General features: G+C 38.2%; 1 protein-coding gene across 1 annotated transcript; it reads left to right on the top strand.

Annotated features, from left to right (window-relative positions):
• The first annotated feature begins 48 nt into the window (after nucleotides 1-48).
• On the top strand, nucleotides 49-12768 carry KLHL23 (kelch like family member 23). Its single transcript, XM_006921175.3, has 3 exons — nucleotides 49-1806; nucleotides 4771-4923; nucleotides 10739-12768. Exons 1-3 carry the CDS (start codon nucleotides 594-596, stop codon nucleotides 11047-11049), a joined length of 1677 nt encoding a protein of 558 aa, XP_006921237.1. The 5' UTR covers nucleotides 49-593; the 3' UTR covers nucleotides 11050-12768.
• The last annotated feature ends 795 nt before the right edge of the window (nucleotides 12769-13563 follow it).

Below are 13563 nucleotides of genomic sequence, written 5' to 3' on the forward strand. Positions count from 1 at the left end.
CCAGGCGCGGGGCGTGCGGAAACCCCTGCGGCACCGCGGGGGAGGGGGTGCGGGGCTGGAAGTCTTCAGCAGAAAGGCACGAGGTTTCCTTTTCTGAGATTTTTTCTTGTCCCATTATATTTCGATCATCCCTCTCTTGGCATCTCGAAGCAACTTGAAAGGGGAAACGGAGCTAGCGAAAAGGATTGAATTGGGGCCGAACCGAGACGGCCAAGAGCCGGCCTCGAGTGGGGTGACCCGTTGGACACTAGGTTTGCCAAGAGTGGGATGTCTGTCGGACCGCCAGCTCCGGGCAGACTGTGGAGACCGGATTGTTGGGGTAGCAAATCAATATTTCTTCTAGAAAGGACTACTGAAAAATGCGGGAGCTTCATTTCAGGCTCCGAGTTACAGTAAATTTAAATTGACCATCATACAGTTAGGAAATAAGCCCATCCACATTTTGCATTTGTTACTTAGAATGTTGAACTTGGTCTAGTTTGGGAGTATATTTGATGCTAATCAGTCATTATAATGATTGGAATATGTAACGTTGATTATTTGAGGTAATATGCAAAATCGAAAACACGTTTTCATTGTTTCATGTTGCAGCCATGGCTCTAAAAGGACAAGAAGATTATATTTACCTTTTCAAGGATTTAACACATCCAGTGGATTTTCTGAATGCATTCAGAACATTTTACTTGGATGGATTATTTACTGATATTACCCTTCAGTGTCCTTCAGGCATAATCTTCCATTGTCACCGAGCTGTTTTAGCTGCTTGCAGCAATTATTTTAAGGCAATGTTCACAGCTGACATGAAAGAAAAATTTAAAAATAAAATAAAAATCTCTGGTATTCACCATGATATTTTGGAAGGCCTTGTAAATTATGCATACACTTCCCAAATTGAAATAACTAAAAGAAATGTTCAAAGCCTGCTTGAAGCAGCAGATCTGCTACAGTTCCTTTCAGTGAAGAAAGCTTGTGAGCAGTTTTTGGTAAGGCACCTGGATATTGATAATTGTATTGGAATGCACTCCTTTGCAGAATTTCATGTGTGTCCAGAATTAGAGAAGGAATCTCGAAGAATTCTATGTTCAAGGTTCAAGGAAGTATGGCAACAAGAAGAATTTCTGGAAATCAGCCTTGAAAAGTTTCTCTTTATCTTGTCCAGAAAGAATCTCAGTGTTTGGAAAGAAGAAGCCATCATAGAGCCAGTTATTAAGTGGACTGCTCATGATGTAGAAAATCGAATTGAATGCCTATATAATCTACTAAGCTATATCAACATAGATATAGATCCAGTGTATTTAAAAACAGCTTTAGGCCTTCAAAGAAGCTGCCTACTAACTGAAAATAAGATACGGTCTCTAATATACAATGCTTTGAATCCCATGCACAAAGAGATTTCCCAGAGGTCCACAGCCACGATGTATATCATTGGAGGCTATTACTGGCATCCCTTATCAGAAGTTCACATATGGGATCCTTTGACAAATGTTTGGATTCAGGGAGCAGAAATACCAGATTATACTAGGGAGAGCTATGGTGTTACATGTTTGGGACCCAACATTTATGTAACGGGGGGTTACAGGACGGATAACATAGAAGCTCTTGACACAGTGTGGATCTATAACAGTGAAAGTGATGAATGGACGGAAGGTTTGCCAATGCTCAACGCCAGGTATTACCACTGTGCAGTCACCTTGGGAGGCTGTGTCTATGCTTTAGGCGGTTACAGAAAAGGGGCTCCGGCAGAAGAGGCCGAGTTCTATGATCCATTAAAAGAGAAATGGATTCCTATTGCAAACATGATTAAAGGTAAGTGTGCAGATTATGTTCATTCTATATTTTTGACATGTTTGAGGTTAGGCAATAATCTTGCTTCTCTTGCAGATAACTTTAAAAAGAATTTATCATTTGGAATGCTACCTAGGAACTATAGTGGATCATATAAATAATATTGTTCCAAGTAAAAACCTAATATAGCAGTCTCCAATTTGTTTGAGAGTTACGTGCTTACAGTACGCTACCCAGACTAGAAGAGAAATACTTATATTAGAAACCATTATAATTCATTCTACTTACTCTATAGCCTGTTTTGAGGCTGTATCTTGATTTGAGTCTTAGAATGTGTATCTAAGTCAAGGGTTAAATAGAGAAAAAGGTGGGTAGTTTTATTAGTTTGTGTTTATTTATTTATTTTGGCTTTCTCTCAAAATTGAACCCGTTTTTTATTTTCCTTTTAAATAGTCTGCTTTTTCCTCTCATCAGCTGATCATCTCTCTGTTGAAAGGTCTTTCATTAAATTCTTGAACGGTTTGGTCTCTCAAAAAATGGAGACAAATAGCCTCTGCTTTTTTGATTCAAGTCTTGTCTCATAGGGTCAAAGAGAGGGGCAGATTCCATACCCTCCCTTATGTGGCCCACAGAGCCAGGCACACTCTTAGTCTCAATATCTGTCTGATAAACACTGTATTTTCTACTGTTTGGTACTAGATTAGCCTTGCTCTCCTTCCTTTCTCCCATTGGAAAACAAAAAAAGTGAAACTGGAATTGTATTTAATTACATTTATTCATTGGTGCTGGGGAGTTGCACAGAAACAACTGGTAGGTTGTTACCAGATTTGTGTGATTTTATCCCAACTGTTTCTTCCCAGGCCTTTCTGTTTCTTTTTTTAACACTAATGAGGGTGTGGGAATCTGACCTGGTCTGGGAATCTGACCTGGTGTGATCCTTGGATGACAAGCAGGAAGCCTGAGAGGCAGAATGGTCTTGTGATCAGGCACACTGCTTCTGAAGCCAAACTGCCTGGGTCCAAATCCCGACTTCCACTTACTTGCTGGTGAGCTTGGGCAAATTGTTTAATCTCCCTGTGCCCCAGTTTTGCCATCTGTACAATGGGGGTGACAACATTACATAGCTTAGAGTTTTTGAGAAGATTAATTTATGCATATGAAGTGCTTAGAACAGTGTCTAGCACAGAGTAAGCACTCAGTAAGTATTAGGCATTCTTGTCATGAACATCTTTGAGGACAAGTCAGCTTTGTTAGGACAGAAGTATCTTTCATATTAAATTATGACCGTTCTCTTGCATGCCCAAAGGTTTAGCAGTGGTTGGCTGGGTAGGAGAAGGTGGCTTAAAACCCACTGGTATTGCTGCTCTGATTTTTGACTGCCTGAGCATGACCCCCACTTGCTGATTTCCAGTCCTCTCTCCAAGTGGTTCTGAATGTCCTGTCCGACTCTTCTACAGAAGAAACAAGGACATTGCAAATATTTTAGCAGCTATTATAAACTTGGATACACTTCTCCCTCTGTTTCTTAATGATGAGGTAACAGTTTTGATGGTTTCGAGTTCACAGTATATTTCTTTGAGGATAGAAATTTATTTACTGAAATTTTATTAAATCGTTCGAAACAATGCTTGCTGAAAAGAAAATATTGCAATGGTGTATCCACCATGAAAGAAAGCCATATTTGTACTTGACTCAGCCTTGAGTGGACTGGGAGACCCTCATTTGCCAAAGTTCTCCCCCACCTACAAGCTGGATCTGAAATTCCAAAGTTTCATCCTTTTAACTTGAAGGTTTGATTCCTGGTTATGCCTAACCACCCTATTCCTGGTTATGCTTAATGTTATTCCAGGGAAGGATAACAGTTTGTCAGTTATGCAGTTTTGGCTAGTACTGGTTCTGATGATCACACTCATGCCGAACTTTTAGTTTCCCATTTTCTGTAGAAAGGATAACATTATTTTCCCCAGATTCTTTTATTTTATAGTCTTGAAGTGAACTAGCAGCTTTCCCTGGTAATGAGAACTTAAATTGGGTAGAGTCGAATTTCAAATTCATTTCCTTTTTTGGTTTAGGGAGGTACAGAGAAGAAATAAATAATTGGCTGTTTAGAAACGCCTAACTTTTTCCCCACTCTTCATAACTGCCCTGCTCATAAACTCACCTTTGTTTTGCAGTAGAAATTAACAAGGAGATGGAACTGCACCCTGCATGTAACAGTGCTAAGTAAAAGTTAATTGAAAGACTAAACTGACATCTCAACTAAAATGAGCGTCATCATCTTTCTTCCTCTCTTCTTGTTCCCCTGCTGAAACCATTTTCTCCTCCTCTTCATTTTTCTTTGTCATCAGCGTTTCCCAGTTTTCTGAGCTCAGGACCTCAGAATCTGGCTTATCTCCAATTAAGTCAGTCATGAAGGCATGTCTGTTTTACCTGTGTCTCTTGCCTCAGTGCCCTTCCTCTATACCCAAGGCCCCTTCTAACTCAAGCCCTTAACACTTTGCATCTGGACCGGTTCTTCTTTTCTATGTTTGTAATCCCTCCCTTTGTTTAAACACGTTTAAAATCGGCCACAAGGTGTGCCACCTCCCCTTCCTTGGTGCCAGAATCAAAATATTGCCCAATAAGCCTTTGCACTTGCCTTGCACTCACTTAGAATGGCTTCTTCTCACTTCTCCCTACCAAAGCCCTACCTACTAAGACCCAGGTCAAATTTTTCTCCTCCTGCCATAACTTCCCAAAGTCAAAAGCAATGTCTCCTTGCTGGGAACATCCACAGTTAGTTCTGTACCCTGTATTCTAATTTGTACAATTGTCTCGCCCTCTTTTAAAAGAGTGCAAAGAGACTTCCGTTTTCATTCTTCTATCCTTCATAGTACCTAGCACAATGCCTTACATCTACTATAAATAATGACAAAAACAATACAATACTCATTGCAAAGAATAATGAAAGATCAATCTGAAGGTATGATTTTAATTAATACACAGGTGTAGGAAATGCTACTGCCTGTGTTTTACATGAGGTTATCTACGTCATTGGTGGACACTGTGGCTACAGAGGAAGCTGCACCTATGACAAGGTCCAGAGCTACAATTCCGATATCAACGAATGGAGCCTCATCACTTCCAGTCCACATCCAGGTAACAAAGTGCTGTCTCAGTAGTACATGTTCTGATACAACTTATCAATATGAGATGGCCGAAATGGGCTAGAAATAGAAAATGTTAAATTTCGATACAGCATCAGGCTTTCAAGTGGGTATAATTAAAAGGTTCAAAATATTCTTATTTCCATGTAGCAATAATCACAACTTAGATTATACAGATTTATAGAGGATATCTGTAAATACTTTCCCTCTGGTCTTTATATGACATACATTTTAAGCCTGTGTGGCTAAGAGTAGTAGTTTCTTTTCAAAATTTTTTCACTCACATATGTTATTTTGTTTCCTATCCCTTTGTTATGTGCTTTCTTTCATTACATGCATTATATAAAACACAATTTTTATAGATAGTTGAAAAGCACTAGTCTATCAAATAGTTGAGAAGGGTACCTGTTGATTCAGGTCAACAGGAGATAGTTTCTTCTTTTAGAAGCATGCTCTTTCTGGGTTTCAATAACTATTAAGCACTCACTCCTATGACATGCAGAGCTTTATGTTGTCCTTACTTTAACAATCATAAAGGAGATGTGTTGTCTGCCCAGAGGAATGGCCTGCCTTCTGTGGTGTCTCTTGTGCTTTGACTTGTCTCTTTGCGAAGAGCTCAGGGGAAGCATAAGCTATAGCCCGTTACAGTTACGCCTTACATTTAAGTTTTTTTCATTAGGAGAGATTCATATCGCCAAATCAATATACTACTTTCATTCTTTTTCGATACAGCATCAGGCTTCCAAGTGGGTTATTGGAGAGCATAATTGAAATTCACAAGCCTAAACCATCTAAGAGAAATAGTAACAGCTAACCTTGAGCACTTTCATAGGTCAGATATTACTAAGCACTTTGCATGTAGTATTACCTTAAATTCTAACTATGTGTGAGTGAGTATTGTTTACCTCTTTTGCTTATTTGGAAATGGAGGCCTTGAAAGGATAAGTAGCCTTGCCCACAGTTTGGAAGTGATGGACCAGGTTCAGTCCAGGCAGTCTGACTGCATAACCTGTGCCGTAACCACTACACAATCTGCCTCTCCTTAAGAAAGCAGGCTCTCCTGCTTTTGACCAGTGCAGCTACTAACACCCATACCTCATATATGTTATCTCACAGTTTAGGTAGAGCACACCTGAATCTGGTGCTACATCTCCATATGCCATGGGCTTTACCTAAGACATTTCACGGCAGGCTGTCCTGGCCCTGAAGAGATCATGGTATGGTAGCCTCTGTCTTCTAGTATCCCAGATGTATTGTCCCAGACTCCTCACCACTTTCCATTATGACCAATGAAGTTATAAGGGAAGTAATAATAACAGCTCCTATTGAGTAGTCGTTAACATTTATTCAGTAAATATGTGCCAAGCACTAACTGTTCCAGTAATTTTACATGTATTACTCTATTTAATCCTTACAGTAATCCTGTGAGCTAGGTGCTACTGTTATCTCATTTATCATCTCTATTATCTGAGGCACAGAGTAAATAATTTGCCCAAGGTCAGCCAGCTAGTGCTTATTAGAGGCGAGGTTCAAATCCAGGCAGTCTGGCTGGGAGCAACATGCTGTTAACAACTACATTGTTACCTCATTTGATCCTCATGTTAACCATATGAGTTAGATATTACTAGACTTATCTTTACAGAGAAAATCCAATACATGAAAAGTCAGATTAACAAATGAGAAGGCAGTTACTTACATTTACACATTTAATATATATTTCATAAAAGGGTTCTTTTAAAAATAAATGTCCCATAGCATATTTAAGTTGTATATAACTTAACTGCTTGAAAGTCTAAAAGGCAGTAAGACTTAAACCAAAGTGTGAAAAGCCATGGCAAATTGAAAAATCAATCAAAAATAAATGTAGTATAAATCAGTGGGAACCTATAATTCCATTTGTAAAGTTTTGATTTTCCTTGGACTTTTTCCTGAAGTAATACAAAAAACTAAGCTATCAAATTAGGACCATTCATGGTATGTTTTGTTTGGCTCTCATGTTATTTAAAATATTTTTTAACTGGGTTGTTACCAATGTTTAAAATTCAGGAGATTTCAAATAAAAATTGTGATATCTGGCCTTTGGAAGATCTGGCAACCTTGGACCATGACAGCAATCGCTGGGACCAAGTAGTGACTGTTCCCTCTAAATGAGCCATGTAGCCTCTATGTCAGCCATAGCTTCACCCATTCTCATCATATCACAGACCTCAGGGGCCTTGCTGTTGTTTTTCTCACCCCTGGTCTGCTTCACTCAGCTCAGTCTATCTCCTTAGCCCCTAGGGGCATTTAGATCTATAGCTTCTGAAGTATAGCAAGATATGCTTCATAGGCATTTTAGGAGCACCTCCTGAGGAATGTAAAATGTTAGTCTTGGGCCTCTCTTATAGATTAGACTGCAAGGAAATTACTATTATTTTTAAAATGTAATATAAATGTTATCTCTTTTCTTAATGCCTTTAAGGGCAGTAGCTTTGTATAGTTGAAAAACAGGGGATTATAATTCTATTAAATTGAAGATAACATTTACTGAGACCTTACCTTGGGAAAGATATCATTCTAGTTATTATGTAAGATGATTAAGAGCTCATTTCTATTGCCACAGGAACTCAGAATCTAGTAGCAAATATACGTTCATATCAAGAATACAAAACAGTTTTTTACAAATGAGTCCTTTTGAGGGTAGAGAGAGCTTGAGTCTAAATAAGGGAAATCTAGCAATGTCAGAAGCTTCCAAGAGTAGGTTGTTATGATTTAGGCCTTTTAAAGAATGATTGCAATTAAGGAAGGTAGTTTTCGAAAAAGGGTTTTCTGGCAGAAAGTTAGCTAGTGAAGAAAGCCAGAAGAGAAAGTTCCAGGTTTATTCCAGTACCCAAGAGTAGATGTACATGAATGAGATGTAGGAGGGAGAATGAGAGATTGGATGGAAGAGTTTAGTTGAGGAGTATGTCATAGAGGGTTTTAAATGGCAGTCGGGAGAATTTTAAAAATGAACTGTGAAAGGTTTCAGAACAAGAAGATTGATTGTGGTCAGTTTTAGTTTTAAGAGGAGCTCTCCTTTTAGACAGATTGGAAGAAAGATGGCAGGGAGAGCTGCTAAAACTATTGGTAATAAACCAGGCGGGAAATACTGAAAGCCTGAAGTGGTAGGAGTAGAAAACGGGCAGACCTGAGGAATGCTATAGATTCAGCATTGAATTGGTAGCTGCCTGACTGATTAGATATAGGAGATGAGAGAGAGAAAGGAATTGACAGTCATTCCAGGGTCTCTGGCTGGTCGACTGGGAGGATGGGGAACATTGAAGGAGCAGCCAATAGGAAGGGAGAGGTGGATTGATGATGACCTCGGTTTTGTAGTTAAATGAAAAACTAGTTAGATCACCCAGAAGAGCTGCCCAGTGAGCCATGGGAAATGTTGGTCTACAGCTCAGGAGGAAGAGTGTGGCTAAATGTAGAGATCTGGGAGTCGTTTGCTTGGAGACGATGGCACTGGGTGTGGGGATGAATGAGACGCCTTCAGAGGGTGAGGCCAACAGTACAACTATAGGCAGAATCTTGGGAAACAGCCTTAGTTAAGGGATGCGCTGAGGAAGAAGAGTGAATAAAGAACAGGGAAGAAGCAGTGATTAAGGAGAAAAACCTGTGGAGAGTTGTGTCAAGTGGGGAGAGAGCTCTCTCCCGGCTCTCTTATTTATCTACTTGCCTAATCTTAGGCAGTGACTTAAGCTCTCGGGTCTTACTTCCAGTGAAATAAGGAGTTAAATTAGATACAGGTCTCTTCAGTGAGAAAAATCTTTGGTAAAAAAATTTAAATCATTCAACAGATATTGAATACCTGAAAATATTGTGGATGTCTCTGAATTTCTGCATGGCTTTGTTCATATCACTCATGTAACACTGAATACAGACTGCTGTGTAACTTATAGTGAATATTTGTGCGTAAACTCTGAGCTATGACAAATGGTGCCATTTCCGTGCTTAGAATGAAATCGTTCATTCATTCATTTGTCCAAGTTATTTGCTCAGTGCTTCCTACATGCCGTGTACGATTTGAGGAGCTCAACAAACAAGACACAGTCCCTTACTTAGCTACAGTAGCTTTGTAGAGTGACCAGCAAGGAAAAAAGGCAGCTACAGCTGAGGAAGAAAACATTTCATCAACAATAACATAACATTATGTTGTATTTACCTAATGAGAAAAACTATCAGGAATCACTTTGTTTTAAACGTTTTTACTGCTGTAGGAACATTGAGATACCTCTCTTAACATAAGAATTCCATATGCAGGATTTTTTGTAAACTTTGAATAATTTAAGAAAAGCCTAGTAAATCACTTACATCAACTGATAAAATTTTTAAATCATCATTAATTTTCACAATAACCATTTGATGGAATGATTTATATAATTTATATAAACTATTTCACAAGTACTTAAAACAACTAAATCCTGTGAAAAATTCTACATGTCTGTAACTGGAAAGTAATAGCTAGGTTTTTCAGAGGTGGGATAAATCTTATTTTCTTGGATGTGAGAAACTTGAGAACAACAGTACGTGGACTCAACGCAAAAGTGCATATCTTCTGAGACTTTTTCTTAGCCTTCAAAACCTAAATAACAAGAATTTTACTGATAAAATTTGTCTTCCATTCTGAAAAGGGAAATCATATTTCTGATTGTATAGTCTCTCTTTCTAAAGAGGGATTTATAAGCTTTTCTTCCACAAAATAATAGGAGCACATATTTGGACACAGAGGGCACATTTGTTTGTTGTTTCAACAAACATTCATTGAGTCCTTACAAGGTGCCAGACCCTCGTCATTCTCCAGTTGGGACTGGAGCAGTAGGCAGGACACGGTTCCTGCACTGTTAGAAGGGAGAGTGAGACAGTAAATAAGAAACATACCAGATAATGAGAAGTGGAGGGAATTCAAATAGGGGGATGTGGTAGAGATGCCTGAGTTGGCCACTTCAGGTTGGATGGTCAAGGAAGGCCCCTCAGAGGTCGTGACGGTAAGATGAGACCTCAACGGCAAGAAGGAGGCAGCCGTGCAAACACCTGGGAAAAGAAGAGACCTCTAAGTAGAAGGAATTGAAGTTGCAAAAGACCTTGGTGCTTTGAAGAGTCAGCAGATTTGGATGTGGAGGGGGAGAGAAATAAAATGGGAAAAATTAAAACAACCTGGAAGGCCAATACCTAAAGGCAGACTCCAGCCCCAGGACCCAAACCTCGTACAGTAGCTCTCTGCCTTTGGGCACCATTCACAGCTTCTTAAGATGATAGGCTGTAGTTCCCCCACTACTCTGGTTGTGCGTTTTTCTAACTTGTGTCTTTAACTTGACCAGCAGTGTGAGAGAGGCAATCAAAGCAATCTATGTGGCACCTGTGGCAACAGACACTACAGATTGCCTGCCATTGGGAACAGGGATAGCTGCTAAGACCTGAAGGAACCTACACCAATTACCTAGAATGTCTTAATGTCAGAGAGACTCTCCCGCTGCCATCTTTTATACATAGGTGTAGAATAAAAGGTTTCCATGCTGGGCAATTCCCAGCAGGATAGTGGTCTGAGGATGAGTTCCCTCCCGGCAACCTGACAGCTTAATGATGACCTGAGAGAAAATGGCAAGAGCAGGTCATCTGAATCAAGCGATAAGAAGTGGATTTTAAGACTTAGTGTTTCAGTAATGTGTGCTGGAATCAAAATGTCTCTATTTTTGTATGCTACATTGTAAAAGATGATTACATCACCACCTTAAGATGTCTTTTGTTTGTTATCCTAATTAAATTTGCATTTTTCTTTATAATAGAATATGGATTGTGTTCAGTTCCATTTGAAAGTAAGCTTTATCTAGTTGGTGGACAAACTACAATCGCGGAATGCTATGACCCTGAACAAAATGAATGGAGAGAGATAGCTTCCATGATGGAAAGGAGGATGGAGTGTGGTGCCGTCATCATGAATGGATGTATTTATGTCACTGGGGGATATTCTTACTCTAAAGGAACGTATCTTCAGAGCATTGAAAAATATGATCCAGATCTTAATAAGTGGGAAATAGTGGGTAATCTTCCAAGTGCCATGCGATCACATGGATGCGTCTGTGTGTATAATGTCTAATTGAATCCATAGAAGTGACCAAGTAATCACTGTTTCAGGTGTAATAAAAAAACACAGAGTTTGGAGTCCATTGCTTGTTCTTGTGGCCTGGCACATAGGTAAATTCTCATTCCTAACCCCTGCTCCAACACCCCTGCCCAGTGATTAATGGTCAAGAAAAATCTTATGTATATTTACAGTTGAATCAGTGAAGTTAACACCTATAATCTCTGCTTTTCAAAGGCTATATGGAATGTTGGATAGTTTGTAGAAGGTAAAATGCCTTTGCAGTGAATTTTTTCTCCTGGTAGCATGAACACTGGGTATAGGTCAAAACTATTTTTTGGAACAAAATGTCCTTTATGACTCTGTAATGTAATAGACAGTGCACATTAAAGGTTCCATTTAGCTAGTCAAGAATTTGAAGTTTAAGGAGGGAATCTTCTCTACCTCTACAAGATCAACACTTTAAAAGAAAGATTTTTTTTCCTTTGTTGTATGTATAATTTATTGTTATTCTTTATTTACTGACTACCAGAGATATACAGATACTGTGCAAAGATCAATTACTATTCGGAGTTTACAAACTAAAAGAATGGCAAATCTGAAAAGTTGCAGAGAAAATAGCCAAATATTTGCTGATGCTGAGATATTTTTAATTAACAGCTTTGATGTAAATTACTAGATTAGGTATCTTTAGTTTTAGCATGTTAGAAAATCAACTTTAGTCTTAAATATTAACACATGTCTACATGTAAAATTGAATTTTAGAGCCAGAAAGCATGTAGAACAGTTGTGATTATATAAAATACCTCGATGAAAGAAATTTGCATTCATTTTCCAGCTCTGCAACTAACTAGATTTTGTGACTTGGATTGAGTCGCTTAATCTCTCCCCAAGTAGAGCTTCCCAACCCATGCACACTGGCACTTTGGGTCATAGTTTTGCCTAGATATGGATCCTTATAACCCTCGAGGCAGCCAGAGGTGACATGGATAGCTGGAGCTGCTGGGCCATAAACACCCTTTTCCATTTTCCACATTAGTGCCATAACTTCAGAAAAGTTGAGAAGCATTAAGTTAACTCATCTAAACTTTTACTAATCCATTAGACCATCTATCCACACTCTTCTTTTTTTTTAAGGGACAGTCGTTATTTTAACTTTAAATACAGACGTTTAAAATTACCTCTTTTGTTTTTTTAATTTTAGAAAGAAACTGTTTAATGTATTTCATATGGCATTTTAAGCAGATTCAACCCTTTGGGATTGCAACGTGGTACTACATAGAAAGAGCCATAAAAATGACCATATCTTTGCCCATAAACTCTACTCCTAGATTTGTAACCTAGAGAATAATATAAAAATGAAACAAACCATAAAAAAGGTAAATGCATGAGGATGTTTATGTCTGCATTATTTATAATAGCATTAAATTGGAAATAAGCTACATGTCAAAGAAGAAAGTGGGCTAATAAAAATAGTGAAGTATTATATTGCCATTAAAATAATTATTTGGAAGACTAGAAACGAATGTGTTTGTGATATAAGTAAAATAAGCACAATATAAAATAGTATGCACAGTATGATTTTGTGACTGTAAAATCTATGCACGTGGAAGGTAATATGCAAAACAAAATCATTGTGTTAGTGTAGGGGGATATGGAATGATTCTTAATTTATTTGAATGTTTTTCTTTAATACTATGTATTTTCAATAAAAAATAAATAAATTACTGTTTATGTGGTACAACTGCTTGAATTTGGGCCAGTTGAGTTGACAGTCTGAATTAGTGAAACAACTGAATTATAGACTACTTCAATCTATGATTGAATTACAGACTATTTTATTGCTCTCAGGAACATTTAGCAGTTAATGCTAGATCAATAATAGGTTGCCTTGTGTGCTTTTGAGATCTGTTTTATGGAATGGATGAGAATAGTTGTACTCATCTTCCCCTCCTTTTGGCTTACGTAAGTCCTATAAAATTCTGACTCAAGTCCACCCTGTGGGAATTCTTTCCTGACTTTCAGCCACAATAAACTCCCACTGTCACATTTATATATGCATAGCATGTCTCTTGGCTAGTTTTGAGGTCATGGATCACATCTTAGTATTCTCAAGGTCTGGTCTCACATTTTGTTTGTATATCCTTTTTTTGAAGGATGATAGTATTGATGATTTTTACTGAAAAGCATTTCAGAGGTGCTTTAAAAATCTTGAAAATAACTTCTGGTCTGAGGTGTTTTATTTGCAGCGCCTATATTCTATAAATTCTCTTTTGCTATTTGTGCACTCAAGATTAAGGAAGGTAAACTCTTCTGTTAGGATTACCCCCAGTTCCAAATCACTGTATTATAAATGAAAAATATTTTACTATAATTGAGTGCAAGCCATTGCTTTGGGAAGGCAAGCACTATTTTATAAAATAATTAAAATTGTGGAGATGATTTTAAGCATGACTTAAGAGGACTCTATCCGAAGTTTTTAAGTTGCGTTTCTCACAAGGTTTTAGTTTTTATCTTGAACTGAAATAG

This window comes from Pteropus alecto, unplaced genomic scaffold (genome assembly GCF_000325575.1).
Source record: "Pteropus alecto unplaced genomic scaffold, ASM32557v1 scaffold3, whole genome shotgun sequence".
Classification (NCBI taxonomy): Eukaryota; Metazoa; Chordata; class Mammalia; order Chiroptera; family Pteropodidae; genus Pteropus; species Pteropus alecto.

What these genes read in the sequence shown, in the direction of transcription:
- KLHL23 (XM_006921175.3), top strand. Translation starts at nt 594, where the DNA reads ATGGCTCTAAAAGGACAAGAAGATTATATTTACCTTTTCAAGGATTTA. An exon ending in TATTGCAAACATGATTAAAG is followed by an intron (nt 1,807 to 4,770) that starts GTAAGTGTGCAG and finishes ATTAATACACAG; the next exon opens with GTGTAGGAAATGCTACTGCC. An exon ending in CACTTCCAGTCCACATCCAG is followed by an intron (nt 4,924 to 10,738) that starts GTAACAAAGTGC and finishes TCTTTATAATAG; the next exon opens with AATATGGATTGTGTTCAGTT.